This window comes from Mytilus trossulus, chromosome 3 (genome assembly GCF_036588685.1).
Source record: "Mytilus trossulus isolate FHL-02 chromosome 3, PNRI_Mtr1.1.1.hap1, whole genome shotgun sequence".
In the NCBI taxonomy this organism is placed as follows: Eukaryota; Metazoa; Mollusca; class Bivalvia; order Mytilida; family Mytilidae; genus Mytilus; species Mytilus trossulus.
In genome coordinates this window covers 34722871-34749268 of record NC_086375.1, presented here as the reverse complement: position 1 = coordinate 34749268, position 26398 = coordinate 34722871, and the positions used below count along the sequence as shown (strand labels likewise).

The 26398-nt window shown below is 30.7% G+C and overlaps 1 protein-coding gene across 2 annotated transcripts in view; it reads left to right on the top strand.

Moving 5' to 3' along the window:
* Positions 1–22872, top strand: part of LOC134711317 (protein phosphatase 1 regulatory subunit 14B-like) — a 32156-nt gene extending 9284 nt beyond the window's left edge. For both annotated transcript variants that reach the window (XM_063571852.1, XM_063571853.1), the window contains exons 3-5: positions 7580–7666; positions 19243–19284; positions 19967–22872. In XM_063571852.1, coding sequence (XP_063427922.1) covers positions 7580–7666; positions 19243–19284; positions 19967–20008 — 171 coding nt within the window. In that variant the 3' untranslated portion in view covers positions 20009–22872. The remainder of the gene's footprint in view (positions 1–7579; positions 7667–19242; positions 19285–19966) is intronic.
* Positions 22873–26398: the final 3526 nt, after the last annotated feature.

The following is a 26398-nucleotide window of genomic DNA, read 5'->3' as shown; positions in this document are numbered from 1 at the left end:
CCAAATTGAAATATTGAAAGAGCAATTTTGTCCACAATTTTAAACAAAACAGTAAATTTACAATTACTCTAGGCTTAAAAAAGCAAGAAGAAGCCAAAAAACAACCTTAAAATGTATTTGAAGGCCCCCTTGAAGGTTTTTTAGGACTATGGCAGCCATCTTGCATGCAAAACCCCCATGGGCATTTTCAAAAGTTGGCAGCTATGAATTGATTAAGGTTTGATTGCCAATGTGACAACTCTTCACCATAGACCAAATGACATCTGTACAACTTTTTCTGCCACAAAACCAGGTTCAACCCACCATTTTTTTCTTCAAATGTCCTGTACCAAGTCAGGAAAATGGCCATTGTTATTTTATAGTTCGTTTCTGTGTGTGTTACATTTTAATGTTGTGTTTCTGTTGTGTCGTATAGTTCTCTTATATTTGATGCGTTTCCCTCAGTTTTAGTTTGTAACCCAGATTTGTTTTTTTCTCAATCAATTTATGAATTTCAAAACAGTGGTATACTGCTGTTGCCTTTATTTATCAGCATGTGCAGTCAAATATTCAAAATTATGTAAGAAATCATTGTTCCTGCGTTTACTGTCATTTCATGGCTTAATAACCATTCAAACAGCGAGCAGTGGACTGTTTAATTTAAGTACTTAAATTTTAGATTTAATTCTGCATGCTTAAAATACATTAAACTTTCAATTTCTCAACTAATGAGCAGTATCTAATAGAAATCTAGCTTTCAAATGTATGCAAGTGCATGTATACTGTAGAAGACTTTGATTGATTTTGAAATATTCAAATACGAAATTAAAGACGAATTTTGTTTTGTATGAAATCAGTAAACAGATGTAGTGGTGTTCATTTGCATGCGGTCGATTTCTGTATTACGCAGCTAAAATCATGATTTCTGAGAGTACATGACACGTTAGATGTTGGTAAACAGACATTACTGTCTTTAGTTTTATATTCATGATGTAATATACATATAAAATCCTTCTAAACTATCATGATGGTCTCCATATGCATAGACACATGCTATATATACACATGATTTTCATTTGGATGTGATGTCGAAACAACTAATTAGAAGGAATATTTAGAAATGATATAAGAAATGTGCTTGGTCAGTAAAGTCTTTGTTCTCTATGCTAATTTATTCTAGATACATGTATGATTATAAGAGACCTAAACAATGTGTGAGCATTCATAAAATAGGAGATAAGAAACAAGCATATATTTTCTATGCCACATTAAATAATTGACAAGTCCAAGAGGTTCAATAGTACCCATTTAGACCCCCTTCAAGTACATGCACACGTTTTACATTCAATTGATAAACAAAACTTTCTGTATTTCTTATATAGCTTTAATTCATCATTGTTCCGTTCTGCCCTTACATTATTATTTAGTTTTTTCAAATAAATGCATTAAACTACCACTTCAATTTCTGGGTGTGCAACACTTTTTTTATGTAAACACAACGTTGTATCTGCATTTAATGAAATAAATGTGAAAAGCACTTATTTAAAGGATTATAAGATGATAAAAGATGGTCTTTTGAACTTGGAAAAGTGAAAGTCATTGCAATACAGGGAACTGTTTACCTGTAGATGTAAATACAAATTAGTAGGATTTGAATACATTAAATATTTTACTCTTAATCAACCAAACCAGATTTGAGGAATTAAAACTATGGAATACAGAGATACACAAGTTTTGTTACAAGCAGTTTAGGAATTAAAGGTGTTTAGAGGATTAAGATGTTAGTGGACTCTGCCTAGTTCCAATGTCAGGCTGTTATACATGTATGACAAATCTTAAACTTTGATTTACTCTGCAATTTTCTTACTACCTTATTTAAGAATCCTGGCTTTTGATTAGTTGAAAGCTAGTATTTCATGTGTTTTCTGTTATCAGATGAATTTAGTTCATATTTCACCATTACAGGCGGTATATCCTTAAGGATGTACTTTTGTTACATAACCCCTTTGTCATTGTATTTACCATACACATTTATTGCTGAAAATGAAATATCTGTTTAGAATTTACTTATTTCTGTAGATGGTATAATTTCATATTCAACATGTACAACTGACTTCCTGAACTATAAAATCTTGTCTAAATCAATGTAAAAAGTAAAAACACAAAAATACTGAACTCTGAGAAAAATTTGAAAAGGAAAGTCTCAAATCAAATGGTAAATTCAAAAGTTCAAACACATCAAACAATGGTTAACAACTGTCATATTCCTGATTTGGTACATGGTGGATTGAACCTGGTTTTATAGCTAGCCAAACCTCTCACTTGTATGACAGTCACATCAACTTCATCAAATTCAATTACCGTAATTGTCTACTGACTGCATGCAACACCACAAAGAAATCTTTTCTGCAACTGCTAAGATGTCAGATGATTCATAAATTGGCAAGTGTAAGCTTGCAATCTTGCCCCTAGAAGACAATAGCACCTTTTGCCATGATTATTAGCCTGCAAGACTTAATGTTAACTTTTCATAGAGGGACCGTTTATTCAAATAAGGACCCCAGACATTAATTAAGACTAAACATCCTTTAATATTTAAAATTCCATATTATTCGACATTAAGTCCCATATAGCTATTTTTCACAATTTATAAAAATCATCCTTTCAGTCAATCCCCCTGCCTATCCTTAAACACTTTTCTATGTAAAACACTTCCTGGGCAAACTATTGAGTACTTATGGTTTAAGCTCATTTTCCTTGAAAGAAGAAATAGGAAGTCAGTTTTAAAAAGAAAATTGAAAAGAGCAATTTCTACTTATAAATGGAGTACTAGTATGGACCACCAAAACCGATCATGGATGGATTATTACCAGCTAGAAAAGCCCAATGATTTGTCAGATTTGGACATAAATGACCTATTGATGTATATTTTGATTTGTAGAATTATTAGGGATGAATGATGGAGCATATGTAATTGTACAAATATGTAGATAATAAAAGATTTATGACAATAAACAAATATAACCTGACTTGAGGACATGACTTAACATAAACCAGATGGATAGCATAGTATATGGGATTTACCTGCCCAAAGCACAGACCTACTATACCTGGAATATCTGCATGTAATTACACGGTACAATTTCAAAACAAATTACTTGAAAGGAGAAAGTAACCAGGAAGCTGTAGTCTTTTACGTAATTGCTTAAAATACAAAGGATGAAAATTTCATAACTCATGATCACAACACCAATTAAATGAAAACCTTCAAACTACAAAGACAATCAGGAATATAATCACAACAAGGAAATATTGGAATCTGGAATAATTTTGAAATCTGAAAAATTGATGATGAATGTTTGATGAAAACTAAGTTAATCAAACTAAAGAGGGTTAGGCATGCAATGCATAGCTAAGGTTTCAAGGCTTAATTTTTAGAAGAAAAAACGAAAAAAATCAGCTATAAAAAAAGAGGTTTTTTAATATTTGAAGTACTTTTACTTTTAAAACCATGTGATCAAAAGTGGACCAAATAATGGACACTAGTTATGAACAAATACCCATACCTTTATGGAAAACCCTAAATTGCTTTCATAGAAGAACATTTTCAATGAATTCAACAGATTCAACCAACAACTTGAAATCCTCACTCCCATCCCATGCATATTATTATATCATTTGAAAGGAGCAGTATGCTGTTAAAAGGCTTACATGTACATTCTGAAAGAAGAAACATACATGCTTATGTTCATTTTGCATTACTTGGGAACCCCAACTGTTCATTCAGATAATGCATTTCTTTCATGTCTTTTATTTAAGTTATAAATTACAGTTTGTTATTTTTCCCTATTCTACAAATTGACATCGATGTGTATTTAAACTTCTGTTTTGACACGACCATTTCCACTTGAGATGTAGTCCCTATTCTTTGAACTTTCTTCTGTTATGATTCTTATTTACCTTTCATATACAAACTAAATGGACATGGAATATAGACCACCCTCTTCAATGAATCTGTAAATATAAATGTTTTCTAAATAGTAGCCAAATATTTATAGATAAGCAGGGGGTGAAAGGGTTTAAGCGTGAAACCTGATATGTCAATTTTTAACTAGCACGAAATTTAAGGAAGGAAAAATGAGAGAAAGAATGAGCTTTTGAAGATGAAACCTTTATCTTTTTTTTCGTAGAGGAATGATTACATAATTTCTACAGATTTTTTAGTGAGATGTGTAAAAAGAATAACCCTTGTAGGGGCTCCAATTACAGTTATGACATGGTCATCTTACAAATGATAATATTTACATAGGCCGCTACCATATCTCACCCTTGTGTCTACTTATCTTTTATTAAAGGAAATACTAGTGGCAAATTGCCACAATATCCCAGCATACTTTTGTTTCCGGGATATACCCTGTGTGATGGATTTCCTTGTAACGGGGAGTATCACACTATGTCAATAGTGGTTAACTAGTACCAAAATGATGATATATAGGACATCTTTATATATATAAAGGAAACGATATGTCACATTCTTTGAGAAAAAAATAGAAGTTGATAACTTTTATCGGATCATATGTGGTTAATAGATAATTTATCAAGAGACTGTATTGTTTTGTAGTATTGTTCTAAGTGCATGTACTGATACACGCATTTTCGTTATTACGGAAAAGACAACATTTTATTTGCTTAGGTATTTAAAGGCAGGGCTTTAGTAAAATCAAAGTCCATGTATTAACCCTAATATCTTTGTTGAACATTTTTAAAAATTCAAAGGTATGATATTAAGTATTTATAGATCATGATGTATATTTTCCGTTAAAGCATTGACCCTGCATTCCCTAACCGAGTTTTTCACAAACTTATAACTTCCTATGATGCAGTATAAAAATATTTCAAATTGCCTTAGGAAAATTGTTGATTGAATCCCATTTGTGAAAAATTGATGGACAAAAAGTGAGCCGTAAAGGTCAAATAATTATATTATATGATGTTCGCAATTCACCTAAGATATATTGATATTTAGACATACAAGTAAAACCAGAAGTAAATGTGTCACTCAGTAAACTCATACAGAAAGAAGGTCACAATGGCCTATATCTCAAGGTCAAACAAGTCTTAGATTCTATGACATACCCTGCTTTTTAGAAATGTTTAAGAGAGTTTCATCAATCGAAAAGCATTTCATACAATACAATGACCTGATTGATGTTCAAGTTATATCATTGAAGTGAAAGACCTCGGATTCCCTTGATACATGTATATCTGGGGTCAAATATGTATTTAGATATGAAGGACGAATATTTTTGTCAAGGTCTCAGGCCATAGTCATTAGCTAATGTTTAGTCATGACCTTGAAATTCATTTATAAATTCTATGAAGTTTTGTATAAGAACACTTTATTTCACAAGGAAATTGAAAGCTGTTATTTATTTCTTGAGACTTCAGTATGACATATCCTCATATTAACCTTGAACTAAAGTAGCTTTTCACTTTTTTAACCAAAAATAAATATCAAGTGCTTGTGCACTTATTGAAATAACAAAGGATGCTTGTGAACTGTAGTGCACTTTATGTTTAGTAAGACTGATAAATACATAAAAAACATTTTGTAGGTGTACATGTATTTTGAATAAAATATATTGAAAAAACACAGGCGATGCTTTACTGTTACTGTTTATATCCTTATAGTTTTGTGAAAAGTTCATGTTATGTTAAGTAATAAATCCATATAATAATTGAAATAAGGAATAAAAAACTGCATGACTATGAAAGTTAATATAATTTAGTTAGTGAAATGCACCGTAAGTGGTTAAAGTCATATGAAACAGAGGGAAACACTTTTATAAAACATGAAACAAGGAAAACAAAAAAAATCATATTCTTTATTGTTAGACAATTTATAAATAGACCTGTATCACACTGGCTCTCATGATCTTAGATAGAATAAGATCTGTTTTTCTGCCATTTGATTGCCATTTAACCCTTTCAACCATAATGATGCCTTTTGAAGCCTCTGTGTAATACCTGAGTTGAAAATGCTTTGCCTACAAAAAATCTGTATCAGACTATATCTATTGATAACATTTTATACATTTTAGAAACAATAGGAACTGTTTTCCTGATGCATTTAAAAACAATTGTATTTGCTATCTTGTATAGCAGATTTTTGTCTGGATCTCATTGCAGTTCAAAACAATTGCGTTGCTATCATGAACAGTAGAGTTTTGCCTGCCGTTCTGATTGCCATACAAAGCAATTTTAGTTGTTATCTTGAACAGTAGAGTTTTGTCTGCAGTTCTGCTGATTGCCATATGCATTCAAACCATGGTTGTCTATCTTGAACAGTAGCTTTTAGTCTACCATTTTAATTTCCATTGCAATACAACATGTATAGTATCTGCAGTACTTTAGTACATCACTGGGTGTGAGTATACTACATAGCTGATGGTTGTGGGATATAGAATTAGTCAGTTTGTTTTACACTGAGTTTAGGCCCATTATTCATTGATAACACTGAAGGTTTATACCATAGGACATGAAAAGTCCTAAAACATGTTTTGGGGGTCATGGCTTTCAGTATTAAGCGCAGACTTCTAACCTATGATCATATTTCTCGTGTTTATGTGATGTACAAGTTTACAGTTGAATGGGACAATTTAGTTATGTATTGAATAACATGTTGAAAAGAGGAATGAGGTCACATTATTTCATGTGTTTTGTAATTCTTTACTTTTAATAACATGCGTCAATGGTTTAAATTGAAAAAGATAGTGAAAACTATGATATACTGTATAAATGATTAAACTATCATGACTATGGAAATATTGAAGGAATATTAGACCTTGAACAAAACCAATATCAAAATGAGGAGATATGATACATTGTAGATATAGGAAGATGTGGTGTGAGTGCCAATGAGACAACTCTCCATCCAAATACATTTTAACAATTTATAAAAATAAACCATTGTAGGTCAATGTACGGCCGAAAACACAGAGTCTTGGCTCACACAGAGCAACAAACTATAAAGGGCCAGAAAATTACTAGTGTAAAACCAATCAAACTGGAAAACCAACTGTCTAATCTTTATAAAAAGCGAGTATGGAGAAACTCATATAAATAACATAAACAAACGACAACTAGCTACTGTACATCAGATTCCTAATTTAAGACAGGTGCAAACAATTGCAGTGGGATTAAACGTTTTAATGGTACCAAACCTTCTCCCTTTTTCTGAAAGAATAGTATAACATCACAACATAGAAAAACGCACTATAAAATATCAATTGGAATGATTGGAATGGTATGATGGCCAATAAGAAAACTGTTTCTTTCCTTTTTAGCCAAAATCATCATGGGGGAGGAGTGGCACAACATATATTATCACGAAAAATGCCAGAAAAAGGTGAAAAACTTGGTGAAAAATGAACTTAGATAATATATATATTCCTATTTGGCTAATTTACTTATAATATATGAATAGATATTCAATTTTTCTTATTATACTTTCAAAAGCAATACATTTACCAGCAAATCATTAGAAAAGTTTTAAACATTTATCTAGTTTGATATCAAAAATGTTTTTGTTTTTTTTCAGATTGATACAGATGACCATGATTGTGAATTAGATTTAGAAGAAGTTTTGAATTTAGACACAGACCAAGAAAGAATTAAATATATTCAGGTAAGCATTTCCAGAACACTTTTTGACACATAGATATTGTCTTGCGGTTCAGAAAAAAAAATCACATGCTTAAAATTTGAAGTTGCATCTTGTAAAAACAGTTACCATTAATCATTGACCTTTAGATGTGTTGTCTCACTGAAAGCTTGGACATATAGATATAAATACAATTTTTTTTAAAGTTATTTCATGATAAAGATTAAAAGAGGCCTTGGTTGTAGTCCTCATTTATCATTCAATATATGGTGCACCTGCCTGAAAGAAGTGTTCTATTGCTTCACCCCTGTCTTTCAGTTTTTATACGACCACAAATTTTGAAAAAAATTTCGTCGTATATTGCTATCACGTTGGCGTCGTCGTCGTCGTCGTCGTCGTCGTCGTCGTCGTCGTCCGAATACTTTTAGTTTTCGCACTCTAACTTTAGTAAAAGTGAATAGAAATCTATGAAATTTTAACACAAGGTTTATGACCATAAAAGGAAGGCTGGTATTGATTTTGGGAGTTTTGGTCCCAACATTTTAGGAATTAGGGGCCAAAAAGGGCCCAAATAAGCATTTTCTTGGTTTTCGCACTATAACTTTAGTTTAAGTTAATAGAAATCTATGAAATTTTGACACAAGGTTTATGACCACAAAAGAAAGGTTGGGATTGATTTTGGGAGTTTTGGTTTCAACAGTTTAGGAATTAGGGGCCAAAAAAGGGCCCAAATAAGCATTATTCTTGGTTTTCGCACAATAACTTTAGTTAAAGTAAATAGAAATCAATGAAATTTAAACACAATGTTTATGACCACAAAAGGAAGGTTGGTATTGATTTTGGGAGTTTTCGGTCCCAACAGTTTAGGAATTAGGGGCCAAAAAGGGACCCAAATAAGCATTTTTCTTGGTTTTCGCACCATAGCGTTAGTATAAGTAAATAGAAATCTATGAAATTTAAACACAAGGTTTATGACTATAAAAGGAAGGTTTGTATTGATTTTGGGAGTTTTGGTCCCAACAGTTAAGGAAAAAGGGGCCCAAAGGGTCCAAAATTAAACTTTGTTTGATTTCATCAAAATTGAATAATTGGGGTTCTTTAATATGCCGAATCTAACTGTGTATGTAGATTCTTAATTTTTGGTCCCGTTTTCAAATTGGTCTACATTAAGGTCCAAAGGGTCCAAAATTAAACTTAGTTTGATTTTAACAAAAATTGAAACCTTGGGGTTCTTTGATATGCTGAATCTAAAAATGTACTTAGATTTTTGATTATTGGCCCAGTTTTCAAGTTGGCCCAAATCGAGGTCCAAAATTAAACATTGTTTGATTTCATCAAAAACTGAATAATTGGGGTTCTTTGATATGCCAAATCTAACTGTGTATGTAGATTCTTAATTTTTGGTCCAGTTTTAAAATTGGTCTAAATTAAAGTGCATAGGGTCCAAAATTAAACTAAGTTTGATTTTAACAAAAATTAAATTCTTGGGCCTCTTTTATATGCTGAATCTAAACATGTACTTAGATTTTTGATTATGGGCCCAGTTTTCAAGTTGGTCCAAATCAGGATCTAAAATTATTATATTAAGTATTGTGCAATAGCAAGTCTTTTCAATTGCACAGTATTGTGCAATGGCAAGAAATATCTAATTTCACAATATTGTGAAATAGCAAATTTTTTTTTTAATTAAGAGTTATCTTTCTTTGTCCAGTATAGTAAGCAAGAAATATCTGCAAGAATTTTTTTTAATTGGAGTTATCTTTCTTTGTCCAGAATCAACTTAAATCTTTGTTATATACAATATACAATGTATATTCACTTTTTACTACCAACTGATAAATTTAAATAATCTTTACCATTCAGTGATAACAAGCAGTTTTTTTACATCTTAATATTTTATGATGTATTTAAATGAGTAGTAATTGTTGCAAACTCCATTAGAATATTTTAATTGAAATTAGTTTTGGAATAAGGGAAAGGGGGATGTGATTAAAAAATTGGGTTCAATTTTTCTCATTTGAAATTTCATAAATAAAAAGAAAATTTCTTCAAACATTTTTTTGAGAGATTTAATATTCAACAGCATAGTGAATTGCTCTAAGAGAAAACAAAAAATTTAAGTTCATTTGAATACATTCATTCTGTGTCAGAAACCTATGCTGTGTCAACTATTTAAACACAATCCAAATTTAGAGCGGAATCCAGCTTGAATGTTGTGTCCATACTTGCCCCAACCTTTCAGGGTTCAACCTCTGCGGTCGTATAAAGCTACGCCCTGCGGAGCATCTGGTTCACATTTTCTCAGGAATTTCAGATCAGAGCTTCTTGATATTAGGAATCATGCTTTATGTGAGCATACTATATTGTGTTCAGGGGCGGATCCAGCCATTTAAAAAAAGGGGGGGGGTTCCCAACCCAGAGTAAAGGGGGTTCCAACTATATGCTCCCATTCAAATGCATTGATCGGCCAAAAAAAGGGGGGGCTCCAACCCCCAGAACCCCCCGCCCCTGGATCCGCCAATGGTGTTGTGGGTTATCATATACCTGCTCATCAAGCTATAATTGTTTAGTACTTATATATTCTTATACATAATGCATAGCTATATCTTAAAGTTTTGTCACATTTTTCTCAGAAATACAAATCTGGTGTCCTGGAATTTGATATCTGCTTCTTTTGAGCATGTTTATCATGTTATACCTTTTCTTTTATAAATTGGTCATCATCATTTTGTTCACAGAATTCTTAAAGCAGAGGGGGGTATCATACTATCGTTAGTCAGCGATGGCTCACATTTCAATTTATTCATATTTTAGAAAGGGTAGGATCACTTCCTAGTAAAAAGATGGAGATTAATCATGTAATAGAATTAATATATCCATGATCTTAGTTTCAACAAGAATAAACTAAACCGCATTCAATTTATTGAAAATAATGGTTTGATAGTATATAAAAAATAAAAAAAATTTTTCAATAGATTAATTAAAAACAGGATGTCATATGGATGTATCATACATTATTCGTGACATCAATCTCATAGCAAAATTTAATATTATGTTCATGATTAAAGTATTTAAGAAAATAATAAAGATACGGTAACTGCTCATAAATTCAAACATTTTCAAAGAAAGCTTGGTTTGTAATATGTTTAATGAATTGTAAGTAAGAAGCTTATTTTTCTCCTTCCCTCATTATGACATAATAACAGTATTAAGTCTAGGATATGAAATGAAGGATTGTATGCCCTAGTTTTATGTGTATGGAAAAGTCATTGACACACGATTGAATCTAACATGTATGAATAAAAGAACATGTTGGTTAAATCTGATTAAAGCATACACATATGAATAGAAGAAGATGTTGGTTAAATGTTATTGAGAGTGCAATTTAGTGTACATATTTCAAGGGGATTGAGTTTGGAATCACACTTTATGTTGATTTTTTAAGTACACATAGAGTGATTTTCTAAAAAAAAATTCGCTCTTTGTGGTTATTTTTCACACTGGATGTTGTTGATTACTGGTGAATCTCTTTAATATCTCTTGATTATATAAAGGGATCCGAAATCACCTTAGATTCAAGCTTTTAATGCCCCTACTGTCTTGGAGGGGGGATTAAGTTCTACCCTTATCCCACCTTACATCTCAAAATTGGTTTCCATTCTCTAATTTTAGTTTGCCATAACCAAATGTTATGAAACTTATACACAACACTTATTACCAAGAAAATTTCACTATTCTAGGGTTATGCCCCTTTTCAAATGGAAAAGTTGTTGAATTTTTCGTGTTCATTCTCTTACTTGAGTCTGCCTCAACCAAATGTTATGAATCTTATACAAAGTGCTTATAACCTCAAAACTCAGATCAAGTATGAATTTGGATAGTGTTTGTTTTACTGTTCTTGAGTTATGTCCCTTATTAACATTATATGCAAGAGGGGGCATCATCTGTGTCCCATGTACACATTGCCCATTTATTCTTTTTTAAAACAGAAGTATAGTTAATATACAGTAAATGTATTCAAAATTTAAGTGAAGCACAATCTAAAATATGGAGATTTATAACCTCCTTCAGATTAATTTCGACATATCACTTATAAAAACATATAGAATACTGATGTAAGAGGTCTTTTAACCTATTAATTCCAATAGGTTTTGGTAATTACATAATATACTTGCAGATATGAATGTTCTTGTAGACTTGAAATATAATTGATTGTTTGAACAAAGCTGTTTTGTAAGACTTTCTATTTGAATTTTAGTGCAATAAGGTGGTGTTCACACTGAGTCTGAGTCTGAATTCATTTCAACTTTTGATCATTAATTTAATAGTATAAATCTAATTTTGAAAACAGCTGAAGCTACTATTGACTTAAAACTAAAAGTTTTGTAAATTAACTTTGTAGTAAAAATATAATTTGAAAACAGTTGAAGTTATAATTGACTTTTGAATTATATTTTTTGTAAATTAATTTTACAGTATAATTTTTTTGAAAACAGGTTAAAATGTTATTGACTTTTGAATAAAGAAGTAAATGTGTGAACCAAAATTGTAAATAATAAAACTTTTTGCAGTTGAGATGAAATAATGCAGGTCATAAATTGTTAAGTTCTCTGATGTAGGTTTCAAAAATACTATGAAAAAGTAGGTTCTATTCAACTCTTCTATAAATAAAGTGAACTCATTGAAAATAGAACATAATTGGGTACAATTGTGTATACATACATAAATATTGACATAATTGAAAAGCACCAAACATGGGTTAAAGAGTTAATCTTTTCACATGCTGGATTATATACACAAGGGTTAACATAGATTATGATAAGTCACTATAAATCTCATTCCTTTTAAAGTCACTTTAGATAACCCAATAACTGGTCATAACATGATGAAAATCAGGCCAAAAAAAGGGAGTTGTTGATACCAGTACTCATGGTCACATGCATGGAAGTAGATCAAAAGGGGGTGTGGCAACACCGATATTTGATCACTTTCATGGATTCCAGGGAAAAAAGGGGAATTTTAGTAAGGTGCTGCCAGTAGTGGTCATATGCTGAAAAGCAGGTCAACTATGGGGTGTGTTGACATCAACATTGGTCGACACATGAAGTGGCGGATTCAAAAGGTTGCTTAGAAGGCTTACACCCCCAGTGAAAAATATTTCAAATCTAAGCATAGAATCATCCAAAATTTGGCCCTCAATATACATTTTTTAGCTCGCACCCTATCAAAAATCCTGGATCTGCCTAGACATGCAGAAATTTGAGAAAAAAAGATTGCCAGTCACCTCAGTCATGACAAGACATGTGCAGAACAACAGGTCTAAACCTTTCTACTGTAAACAAGATTTAGTGACAATGTAATTCCTTATAAATATGATGAATGTAAGCTTAATAAGGGATAATTACAGAGTATTAAGCCTAAGGCAGTATTATAATAACTGATTCTCCATAAAACTAGGAGGGACAATTAATACCAATACTAGTTGTCAAACTATGGATTCAGTTTTATACATGGATATCAATTTTTGTGGATTGATGGGAAATTGTATTTAAAATTGTAATTTCCATCGATACCAGTACTTATTTTGTTAAAGTCAGCATAGAAGCCTATTGTAACCAATGAGACAACTCTCAACCAGAGACTAAATGAGGATAACAACTATAGGTCACCATATACTCTTCAGCAATGAGCTAAATACATATCAAATAGTAAGCTATAAAAGGCCCCCATATGAATTATATAAAACAATTCAAACTTGAAAAGTAATGGGGTAGTTTATGAACAAAACAATAAACGAAAAAACAAATAAGATATTCAGCAACAAACTTATTGCAAGCTCCCAACTTGGGACAGGCATGTTCAGAATGTGACAGTGTTGAACATGATTACTGGTGCCCCCCTTTTCAACCTGTGATAGTAAGTGTAACAGTACAGTACAAGAACATTGATTAGAAACTATAAAAATCAGTTGAAAAGGGCTTAACTCATCAGATTCATACCAAGAACCAAAAAAATCCTAAAAGAACCAAAGAATATATACACTGTTATAATGAATTGACAGAAACTGACACAGTAGGTGTTAAATTATGTAGAACTGATTTTAGAAAATAAATAGGGTGTAAATATTGCACCTATTGTCTGACATATATAAAGACTGAAATTAGGTCATTAATAATTACTGGGTCATAAATTCAATCTGTTCAATATAGCATGTAAGTAATTAAATCATGATTGATTTAAATAGATTACTAAATTAAACAAAGGCGGCCAGCTGTTTTCAATTAGTTGATTTGGTCTGCTGGACATTAAAACATTAAATTTATATAAGAATTCCAGCTGAAAAAGGGAGATCTATTTATCTATATCAAGTCATCTTTGACTTTTGGATTAGATCACTCTGATTCTAACGGAGTAAGGGAGAGTAACGGTGTAAGGGAGAGTAATGGAGATTGTAGTTTCATTACAATTTTCCACATTTCTATGCATTTAAAAGTACTTTTGCTCATTATAAACCATGATATATGATATTTATGAAAATTGACATTTCATGCATACATATATTATTAAACATGGGAATTATTTTAAGATTTATGTTATTTGATTATTATTGCACAGTTTGATTTGAATATTAAATTTCAATATCATATTTGGTGCCGAAATTTATTGATAATGACATTTTAGTAAGATGATGTATCGCATTTTCATTTTACAAAAAGGAAATTTTTCCGTTAAGAAAGAGTCACATTTTACATAAATCATAATAAAATATGGTTATGTCAAAAGTTTTATTGCTTATTCATGCCTTCATTTGTCTCCTTTTGATATTATTTTTTTGTGACCTATTCAAATTTATAAGGTGATAAATTCTTATTTGTTGTCACCATCATGGTAGTATGTTATACCTCATAAATCAGATGTAAATCATGTGATTTACTGACTGTTTACATGTAGTTTCTGTTCAATATCTTGGCCCAAGACAAAAGATCACTCTGACTTTTGAAGGTTGTTTAAAAAAATCTCCATTTTAAAAGCCATGTTGGCTTCAGCTTTTATTACTTTTGATATTAATTCGGGGAAAAATGTGGGTGGCAGTCTTTGTAAACTCTGTTTGAGAAAAGAAAGGAAATATTATGTGTTTTGTTAAGTCTTTGATCTTCTGTATGGTGTTTTGTGAACCGCCTTTGTCTTTTTTAATTTTTTCTTTTAACCATTTTTTTTCTGTTTGTCTTCAATTTGTGTTTTTTTATTGCTTCTTGATGTCTTCTTTCATATTCTTCAAACACATTCTGTTTTCTGTGTTTATTGACAGATTAGAGGATGGATTTTTAAGTAGTCTTTTTACACAAAATGGGGATGTTTTTACCATTAATATGGTCAGACATAATTTATCATATTTGTGACTGCTTGCCCTCAGGCCCCCTACTGATCCTTAGCTCTCATGATGGATTATAGATGTAAATTATATAGTCATATGTATCATTGTCCAGTCATAATTGCAGACTTAAACACTAAATCACACCAAGGTCATATTTTTTTATTTATGGTGCAATAATTTATAAATTTTATTGCATATGTGCTAACTAGAGGTAGAGGGGTTGGTACACATTTATCTCCAAAACATTCTATTTATTGTCTTTATTAAACTTTGAAATAGTTACTTCAGAGCTCAGAAGGTGGAAAAATAATAAAGCTTATTGTTGTCAAAGTTTATTTGTTACATTTTGAACAGTCCTATTCTCAAGTTGGGAAAACTGGATTTATTTATTTTCATGGGTATCAATTTTCGTGGATTAAAAGGTCAAAGATTTTTTTAATTTTATGTTTCACATGTTCCCATGAAGTCAATGAATATTGGTATCCAACAAATAATAATGAAACCACAGTAAATTTCTGTACTAAATTAATATTTTTGAGAGGAAAAATGCCAAGTCTTGGTAGTTATTCCTTTGTTTCTTATATAAGAAGTACTATAAATCAGTATTCTTAAGGATTGTTGCACTATATTATAAAATAGGAGATACAAAAAATCATTATCACACAAAAGGATTTAATTTAGGATGTTTACTGAACTGGTACCAAGTCTAATATTTACCAAACCTTTCATCTTGTGGCTTCCTGGTTCAGTTTGTATGTTAAGTAAACCATTAGGTTAATCAGTTCGCCAGTGTTTAAACAAAGATAGAGGAAAAGGAAAATTAGGTAGCGCTACAGTTTCTGACATGATAGGTAGTGATTTTTCCCGATCATCAAGTATTTATGAAAACAAAACTCCTCTTGGGAACAAATATCTATGATTTCTTCGGCAGGTGCTTGTCATTTTCTCAATCAAATCATGGGGTGTATTTTTTTATTCAAGTAATTGATTTAACAGAAATTAAATAGTTCTTTGTCTTGGGCCTGATATATCCATTATCATTTCCAGAACATCTTTAAGATGTTTATATTTGATAGAACTTCTGGTTTAAATTAGATGCTTCTTAAGATGTAAACTTTAGATAGATGTCAAATCTTAAAAGGCTTTTAAAAAAACTCATTGAAAGCAGATGAGATACCAGAAGGGCTTTTGTTAGTTATCTGAGACAGTAACCTCTGGCAGTGACCTTTTAGAAAGATAATGAAGTGCAAAAATTTAGATATGACCTTGATATATTAATCATTTTTTAAAAGCTTTGAAAATCTTCATAAAAACTCTTTCAAGAGAACCAAAACAATTCCTGTAATAAAATAGTAATACAGAACATCAAGTAGATCTACATATTATAAATATAGTAGGTATATCTGCTTACAGAAAAGAATAAAGAGCATAGTCATAAATTATTCCATCAGAATTAGTAATGAGAATTAATAAATTTCAGGATGGAAGAAAAATCTTGATTTAGATTAAAAAGTGGAAGGATTGAGATTTTATGAAATCAGTTCAACGCTGCCACATGTGCATGTTGGCTGTCTATAATTCTAGGAACTTCAAGTAGTTTTTTATGTGAATTTTGGGTTAGTAAGGATTCTTTGATTGATTGATTATAGGTTGCTTAATGTCCAGTGGCAAATATTTCATGCAAGATCAAAAGACTTATCTTTGAAAAGCTGTTAGATTTGTGTGCAACTTTAGAAACATGGCAATTTATTAAAAATAAGACATACTGTATTGTATGTCCACCTGAGTGTTTTTTTGAATGAAGATTTGTTTTGAAATTTAGATGTCTTTTGTTGAATTTGTTTTTTGGCCTTTGTCTTTAGGGTATTTAGTGTTGCTGCTTTAATGCATACTCCACATGTTATTTTATAACAAAAGGTCTCCTATTTTTAACATTTGAGTCATAAATAGAGTTAGAGTTGTACAAGTTCAGTATTTTGAATATGAAAAGCAGACTAATCTCTTGTTTTATGCCTATTTTAGGTATTAGTTTCTGGTTTATTGTTAGGCATTATAGAAATTATCCAGGTTTTATTACTCAATTATACAGGAATTAAAACATTAACATGACTATATATGACAAGGGGTTACATATATTGATTATACATAAAAGTACAGAAGTTATTTTATTGATTGATCTAAGAAGGAAAAGGTTTTATAAAGTAATTAATCAAATTGCTTCCACTCAGGGATAGTGTTATTTAGGCCTGTGGTAAATGATTTTCCATGTCACAGTTTTATTTACTATTTACAAAAGGTTAGAAGTAAAGATATTTAATCAATATTGATGACATAAGTTTTGAATTTATGAATAACATTGATAGATGTTTTGAATAAAACTGATAGGTATTTTGAATGACATAGGCCTATATATTTAGTATGGCACAGGGATGAATATTTTGCACAGCACATGTATAGATGAATATTTTGCACGGCACATGGATAGATAATTAAATGGCTTAGGGTATATATTTTGAACTGCACTTGTATAGAACTTATTTTGAAAAGCACTGGGGAAGATGGTTTGAATGTCATAGGGCAAATATAAAAAAAGAAGATGTGGTATTTTTGCAAATGAGACAACTATCCACAAAAGACCAAAATGACATTAACGTCTATAGGTAACCGTGCAGCCTTCAACAATGAGCAAAGCCCATACCGCATAGTCTGCTATAAAAGGCCCAGATAAATGTAAAACAATTCAAACGAGAAAACTAACGGCCTTATTTATGTAAAAAAATGTTTAGAATGGCATTGGTACAGGTAGATAGATATTTGATATGCTGAAAAGCTTAACGTTACATTTGGAAGGACACAGGGATAGATATTTTTGAAGGTCAAAGGGATAGAAATAATAAAGGTCACAGGGATAGACATTATGAAGGTCAAATGGAGAAATATTTAAAAGGTCATAGACATTTTGAATGGGACATGCAAACAGAACAGAGATCAATATATTGAATGTCACTTCTATCATAGGTTTGATTGAGCTGCATATTAATGAAAATGGTTCTTAACTCAAATGGGAAGGTAGATTTAACCACTTACTCAGAAAGGGAAATTGCGGCTTAAAAGACACTTTATTTATTTTATTAGATATTTTGAAACATATGAATTTCTCTAACAATAGAAAGATGTCCAAATATGTAGAATATGTCAAGCTTTAAATCTACCATATGTACAAAATAATCCATTCATTACAAAATTCACAGGGAAGCTGACATTAATAATATAATGAACTGTGCATCCTTTTCCTAACTTTTTGTTATTATATTTTATCAAATTTTCTCACGTTTTGCTTTTGTATTTGTTTAGTCATACTTTGACCGTAAACTGTTACTTTCGATAACTGATATGATCCTATTTGTTCTTCTACGTAAATCTTGTTTTCTTATGAATTATACATTATATTGATTTGTGTCATATTTATAGTACTGTTAGGCAACTGTTTAATGTTATTGTCAAAGGGATTCCCATCTGTTCTTATATTAAACTAGAGCACCCCGCCCAGTTATAACAAGGGTGATCCATAGAATAGAAAACTTGATCGTAATATTAAAATCAATGTAAGACCATATGTTACCAAGGAAAAATTCTGCACAAGTTGTGTAATTTTGATTAACTAACGGTGTTATAAAATTGATTGGTTCGACTGGAAAACTGAATATTATTGCTTTTGATTTGTAGAACAAAAGCTCGATCACCTGACATTGTTACGTTTATTTGTCATTTTATAAGTTTATTGACTTTCGATGAATGTCATTAAATAATCTTTAAAAGGAAGAAATTTGCATTTTAAACAATTTGTCATCCAACACAAAGGAAAATGTTGTGATGTATAAAGGGACACGACTCTTGTTCTTTTTAATAAAATGTATATTTGCACCCAACTTGAATTTCTTTGTTAGCCTTGATATTACTAACACCAGATTTATTTTAAAAGGTATTGATTTGAAATGTAAATAGTTTTATTAGGTAATTTAAAACTTAAGATCCCTTACAATGAGCTAATACAGATAATTTAGATCGAAGATAATAAATGTTATCTCAAAAGTATTGCGTAAGTGTGAAAATATGTAAAAGTTGTAAATAAAAATATGCTTATCATGCTTTAAATGGTCTTTAACCTGCCAGACAATTTTATTGTGCATCCAAAGTAGACTAATATTTTATTATTGTATTGCAGGAAGAATTAAAGAATCCAAAACTGTCGCAAGATGATATAAATGTAAGTTAATAGAATTGATAAGTATATCAATACACTACATGACGTATTGAGAAATAAGATTTATGTAAATGAGACACTGCAAATATGACTGCATATCTTTTTATCTAAATAACAAAAGGGTACTTGTGAAGAATACATATGAAATAATATCACAAAACAACCAAGCATTGAAAGAGTTTCATCAGACTGCTAAAATACATTAAAAACCAACCAATGTAATCAAGACAAAACAGAATAAAAAAATAATTATACATGTAAATATAAGCACAGATTTATTCAAGTATCTCCAAAGCAGTAACTTTTTGTCTGGAGGAACCAAATTAGTTATCATGTAATTAAAGATTTCATCAAACAGATTTACAGAAACAAAAATGTTCTCAGGAATAAAAGTCTAAACTTTTGCTATACTTTACTTGTAACATAAGGTACAGAATATATAGTTTTGGATTCAGTAAAACAGAAAAAAAAAAAACACCAGAAAAAACAAGAAATAATCTCTGTTTAGATAAGAAATTTAATAGTGCTGGCATGTTCTTTAATTTACTATGCATGTAAATCGTGTAACAGCATGCATTTAATGTGACCCTGACCTTATTTTCCGTCAGTGTAAATTGCATAGATTTGATTTTTATCACTAAAACAGCTGTATAGTACACTAATAGGCTGTGTTTTATAATTGCAGGTATTTATAGAAGAACTGCTGAAAAAAGCCTCTACATTATAGACATGTGACAGTGTATAAAAAAAATGTCTCAGAGGGAGTGTGACTGCATTGTGTGGGAACCAGTACAATTATCTGAGGAAAATGTGACTGGATTGTGTTGGAACCAGTACATTTGTCTGAGGAAAATGTGACTGGATTATTTGAGAAGCAGATTTTATTATGTCATATGATCTCTTCAAGTATGAATGTGGATGAGTGTGAATGATCATGTGATTGGAACAGCTGACAATTTTTTTTATTTAGTGGTGTTATCTGAAGTTTTTACAGCTTCTTTATGATTTTAATACATGCTAACTAGTATAAACAATTACATGAAGTAAAAATAGTAAAATATGATCAAAAAGATCCTTGTTCAAATTCTTTATAAAGTTTATTAATGTGCACATAAAAAATTATAAATCTTTCAGATTTAACAAGTAGCTCCTTTATGCCTGAACTAAATTACTTTTATTATCAGTCGCAAGGTTTTGATAGTTTTAAAAGATCTTAAAACATTAAGATTTCTATTTAAGAAAGTAATAAAACAAGAAAATGTAGGGTCATACAAACAAAATAAGTCCAAGAAATAAAATTTAGAAAATGTAGTATAAAGATGATTGTAAAAATTTTTGAACATTTTCCCAATTTCTAATCATTTTGAAGCCAAAAAATCGGTTATTTAGTTTTAAAATCAGACTCAATATCCTTCAATCCTTATTTTAATGATGGGATAATAACCAAATTGTCTTGTTTCTATACTGACTAAATATGTATAGTACATAATAATAAATAATTCCCATCTTTTCAATAGTACAATTTTAAGGTTGAATGGGAAGGGAACCTTTTATTCAATAGCACTAAATCCTTTTCAATTGAACATTTTATAAACTCAGGAGTTTAAAAAAAACATGAGAAATTCTCACTCCGTCCTATTGTATATCCTAAGAAGATAGGGTTTATTACTAAGAAGTATGTGTGCCAATTTATAATGAAATGTTTTATTTTTTTGTTATTTAGGCTGTGTTTGAATATAAAGAGTGCTTGTGTTTGAAAAAAATGTAATTAATAAAAAGATGGCAACAATTTTTTGGTGTTTATATTATATTTTTTTTCCATTTCATCATGTAAACATATTACCGTACCTGTGAATATATGTATTGTGTGTTTTTTATTAGATAGAAAAGAACTCTATTTCTTTTAAACGTATAGTTTTATATAAATAGGGTTTTGTGCCAAATTTTTTCTTCTATTTTTTTGTGTTTGTTTTCAGAAGGAAATCCTTGTTTTTCTATAGCAGTAATATGTTTAGATAACTCTCAGGTAAACAAGCTTTTAGCACTGTAAACAACTCTTTGGCATTGAAAGATTACACAAATATTCTACAACACTCATATTGAAACAGTTTGAGGAAAATTTAGCGATTGCTTAAACAACTTCAAACAGCTAGAGACAATTATTCAAAAAATAGAAATCTATATATTTAGAAAATGAAGGACTTGAAAATTAGGACAATATGTTCTCTTAAAAAGTACTAAGGGGAGATAATTGAATTTATGTCCCCTTGGATCTATTAAAAGCAATTACAAAGGGTGGCATTTGTTCATCTCCCTTATAATGCTTATAAACACAGTGTTCTGGAGAACTTATTAATTTGTTCAGCTTTATTTTATTACTTGTGTTGGTGTTAAATGTTTTGCATTCTAAGTTTATATTTTTCAGTTTTGGGTCTTCTTTTTAATGCCATTACCAACATTTATGCAATATTTTATTGATTCCCTTGATATTGATGAAGAGGAACATTTTGTTCCATTTTAATGCTAGAGTTGTTTAGAATTGTGTTCTAGTCACTAGTTTTGCGTGACAAATAGACGATTCATTTGAACATTGTATGATATGTAGATTAACTAGTTTTGTGAATTTTTTATCCATGAAATGTTCACATTTATTGCTAAATATAAATACTGCAGCTGCAGTTTTTTTTATTAAAGGGAGAAGGAATTTGTTTATAATTTGTTTTTATTTACCATGTGGGTTATTTATTTGATCATAGAAGCAGAGCAAAGGGAGGTAATTCTTCAACCAGAAGAAAATAATTTCATTATTTTGAGTTTTGGATAACAGCATTTTAATATATATATAATTTAGTTTGTACACTTTTCATTTCTTAAGATTCCAAAGGTAAAAAATGTCATAATATACCAATTCAATGTGTTAAAGAAACTTTTTTGTATGTAGTCAGCTTATTTCAATCTAGTGACCATAGACAGCAGTCACCATGACAACCAAAATGTCATGGGTAAACTTTTGTTTATTACAGATTTTTTCATCATTATTTTTGTCCACAATTTCAACATGTATAAAGGTTATTGAATTTATTGGTTGTAAAGCTTAATTGTGCATTTTAAATTTTCTTTACAAAATTCACTTATGGGGTTTCATTTTTTTCACTTTTGCTTTTGCCATCAGATATTTAGCTTAATGACCCCTGAACTTTTTCAGAATTGAGACTTTTCATTCAATTGCTTATACACACCAAGTCATTCCTTTCAAATTAAATTTTAATGTAGAATATCAGTCACAACAGATTGCAAATGCTTCTATATGTTGTAATAAAATTGAAACAATCAAAATTAAAAATGTTAATTATGCAATAGCACTAAAATTTCAAACTAAATGTTAAACAAAATTTCATTTTAAAATATGAATGGATTGTACCCTAGTGTTTTTTTAAAATGTCAAACCATAGGTCTGACAAGTTTAAAATTGGGTTTCTTGGCATAGCATGGTTAAATGTCAGCATTGTAAGAGTTTTCAGTTTAAAGCAATACAAATATAAACTGCTGTAAATACTTATTATTATTTTTATTAAACATCTCAAACACAAATTTGTTAGTTGATTTTATAATTTCTAATCTATTGAAATACCTACTGGAAGTTATTCATTATCCTTCATTATGGTAGACTTTTATGAGTTTTCCAAGAGCAGAATGCATTTATAAAAAAAGTTAAAAAAGATATCAAGATGGCAGCCAAAACCTAAAATTGATGAAAAGCAGTCAATTTAAAAATAAGAAGATGTTGAATGGTTGTCAATGAGACAACTTTTACCAAAAAAATAAATTCCATAGAAGTTAGCAGCTGAACAGTCTTCAACAATGAGCAAAACCAATCCCCCATAGCAAGCTATAAATCATTTAAACAAGAAATCAAACATCCTGATTTATGTAAAGAACAATTATTGAGAAAGCAAATATGATATACAGAAACATACAACCACTGAATAACTATCTCCTGACTTGTGACAGGCACATACTGAATTAGGACAAATGGTGACAAATAAAAGACCCAAAAAAAAGACAAAACAAGACAGAGAAGTCCATAAAACACCACAGACAAATAAAGATTAGGTATGTCGGAGAAATGAAAAAAAATAAATAGAACAAACTTCAAATGGGTTAAACAGTTCATTTTTCACTAGTGACAGCTGTTGTTGATACTCTTTTCAATTTAAATCCAGTAATAAGTAGGTCACATTTGGTGATCGCATTAAATAGGAAACATACAAGAGGTTGTGAGTCATGTGACCATAACAAATAGACTTGTATCCAGGTTACTAAATGACATACATATTGATAAACCCTTAAATTATTGATATTATCTGTTAAACTTCAATTTTCCAATTAAGAGCCTTTTGTTGGATTGCATTCCATGTAGGCAGCGACCCTTTATCAAGGATATCACGAAAGGAGTATTTTAATTAATACAGAAAAATAGGCATACTGTATTCAAAGTTCATGCTAGAATTAAACAAACACCATGGCCAAAACAATAAAACAGCAAAAAAACCCACAAAACATAGAAAACTTCAGACTGAGCAATAGACATCTTTCAAGTTTGATGCATTTCTGTCAAAAACTCTGGTTTTAGTGAACGTCATTTGTGTGTTTAGGGGCGTCGTCACTTCCGTTCCAATGCTGAGCGAGTGGTTTGAAAACTATAGTTCCATATTGTACAAATTATTCGGCAAATTGAATTCTCAAAAATGATAATCAACACTGCTGTCATTAGGGAATTGCCAGTAAGTACCTACAGAACAACCATTATTTCTAGTTTATCCTGCACAATGATGATCGCTAAGACACTTGATGAACGTAAACAGTGCAGGGATACAGGCGACCCCCTCTATCTGGTAAATGATGTCATAAAGGCGTGCATAATTGACGAGTTTTTGCCAGTGATGGATGAACTCAAAAGTGGTCTATTACTACAGAGATAAGTTTTGAATAAATAAAAATTCATGTAATAAGGTGACAGTGTACGTACTCAAGACATATATACATATGTACACCTTACTTTTATTCCATACACCAAATATGGTTTCCCTTTTGTTTATAGCATTTAAGACAAAAAGGACCTAACCAAGGAAATGTGGCCAATGAACCATGAATATATCATTCATTATGCCTGCCAGGCAGACAAGTTCACCTTACAATCATCCAATAAATAGTTAACCTACTGATTAAAGTATTAGAGAAAAAGATCAAACCACAAAAACTATATTGACCAATGAACCATGAAAATGAGGACATGATCAAATGAAACCTTAAATTAATATACCGGTAGTTGACATATTGCTTATAGTGTCCGAGATGGGCATTTGACCACAAAACTTAACATTGATCACTTATCAATGAAATGAAGTGAAGGTTAGGTAAACCCTGTCTGACAAGACATGTTGACTCTGCAAGGATCCTATCAAATTTGGTGTCCTATTTATCATAATAAGTAAGAACTTTACATGATTAAACAAGAATGTGTCCCTGGAGCACAGATGCCCCATCCGCACTATCCTTTTCTTTGTTCAGTGGACCCTGTAAATGTGGTAAAAAATCTAATTTGGCATTAAAATTAGAAAGATCATATCATAGGGAATATTTGTATGAAGTTTCAAGTTGATTGGACTTCAACTTGATAAAAAAACTACCTTAACCAAAAATTTTAACCTGAAGCGGAAGAGACGAACAAATGGACAAATGAACGGATACACAGATCAGAAAACATAATGCCCATAAATGGGGCATAAAAACAAGTGTATATCTCTGAACCCTGAAAATGAGGTCATGGACAATTGACATGAAAGACAGACACTTTATTGTACAAGGCATCTGTAAACAAGATATGAAGTAAGGATGATTTTAATTTTTGAATGCCATAAGGAGACTCTATTAGTTAACCTTTATAATTTTGTTTCTGGTGGAGAGTTGTTTCAGTGGCAAGCAAACCACTTCTTATTTTTATATAAAAGTCCTCTACCTTTGAAATATAAGCTGCCAAATTAGCATCCATTCTGTGATTAAGGAAGGAGAAAAATAAAACCACTGCTTTTTAATAACATGGGAAATAATAATGATGATGTACTGATGGAATTTCGAGCAGCAAATTATATGCATATTTAGAACAAGAACATGTTAATATGATTACCCAGTAGTAATCTGGCTTTGTACTAGACCAGAAGGCTGGGTCAGATTTAAGCATTCTAGTTTACAAGGTAATAGTCAGCAAGACTTGTCATTCTATCAGAATATACTTTTCCGACTCCCAGTTAAACAGTCTTTGTTCTTATTTCTTCTTGCTGCATGCTAAGGAGAAGTAGCAAATACTGATTTTAAAGTCTTTGTTTTGACACGAACAGGGTAAATCTAACTGTTGATACATATATGTCCCTCCTGTGTAACATAATGATAATTAATTAATTGTCAATGATGAAGACACCAAATACTCACTTCCTTAAAGGGGCACTAGCTGTCAAATTCATGGTCACCGATTCGACTCAAATTCTCATATTTGATTTATAACAATGTCAAACATTTATCCAAACTACCAAAAGTCCAAAAGAAACAGTTTATAGAGCATAGGGTAGATAATATGTAGGTTCGTTTCGTGTGAATTTTAGTCCAGACGCCATCTAATTAACTATCGATTTGACCTCAGATGACCATATAAGCGATGTTAACATAAATAAAGATATGAATAGATTAAACCAACACGTGCAATTGGATTTTTATAGGTCTGTTTGATTTTATTTTATAGATTCAACATATATGTTTCTCATTGTTTTTAACCATACAAGAATGATTTTATATGGATCGAATAAGTAATCAAATGGTTTACCGTAGTTTCACTTTCATTGTTGACATTCGTTTTCTTTAAAAATAACCAGTACACGTACAATGCATGCGTTGTCAATCTCTAGCTAGGGGTTAAACTTAAGTTCACATGAATACGGATTTAATGAGGTCGACTGATTCACTTGCAAGTGAATTAGAAAATATCAACGTTTCTTCGCTTAATTTGACAAAATTGAACTATTTTGGCTGCTAAAAGCGAATTATTATTTCACTATTTCACTTT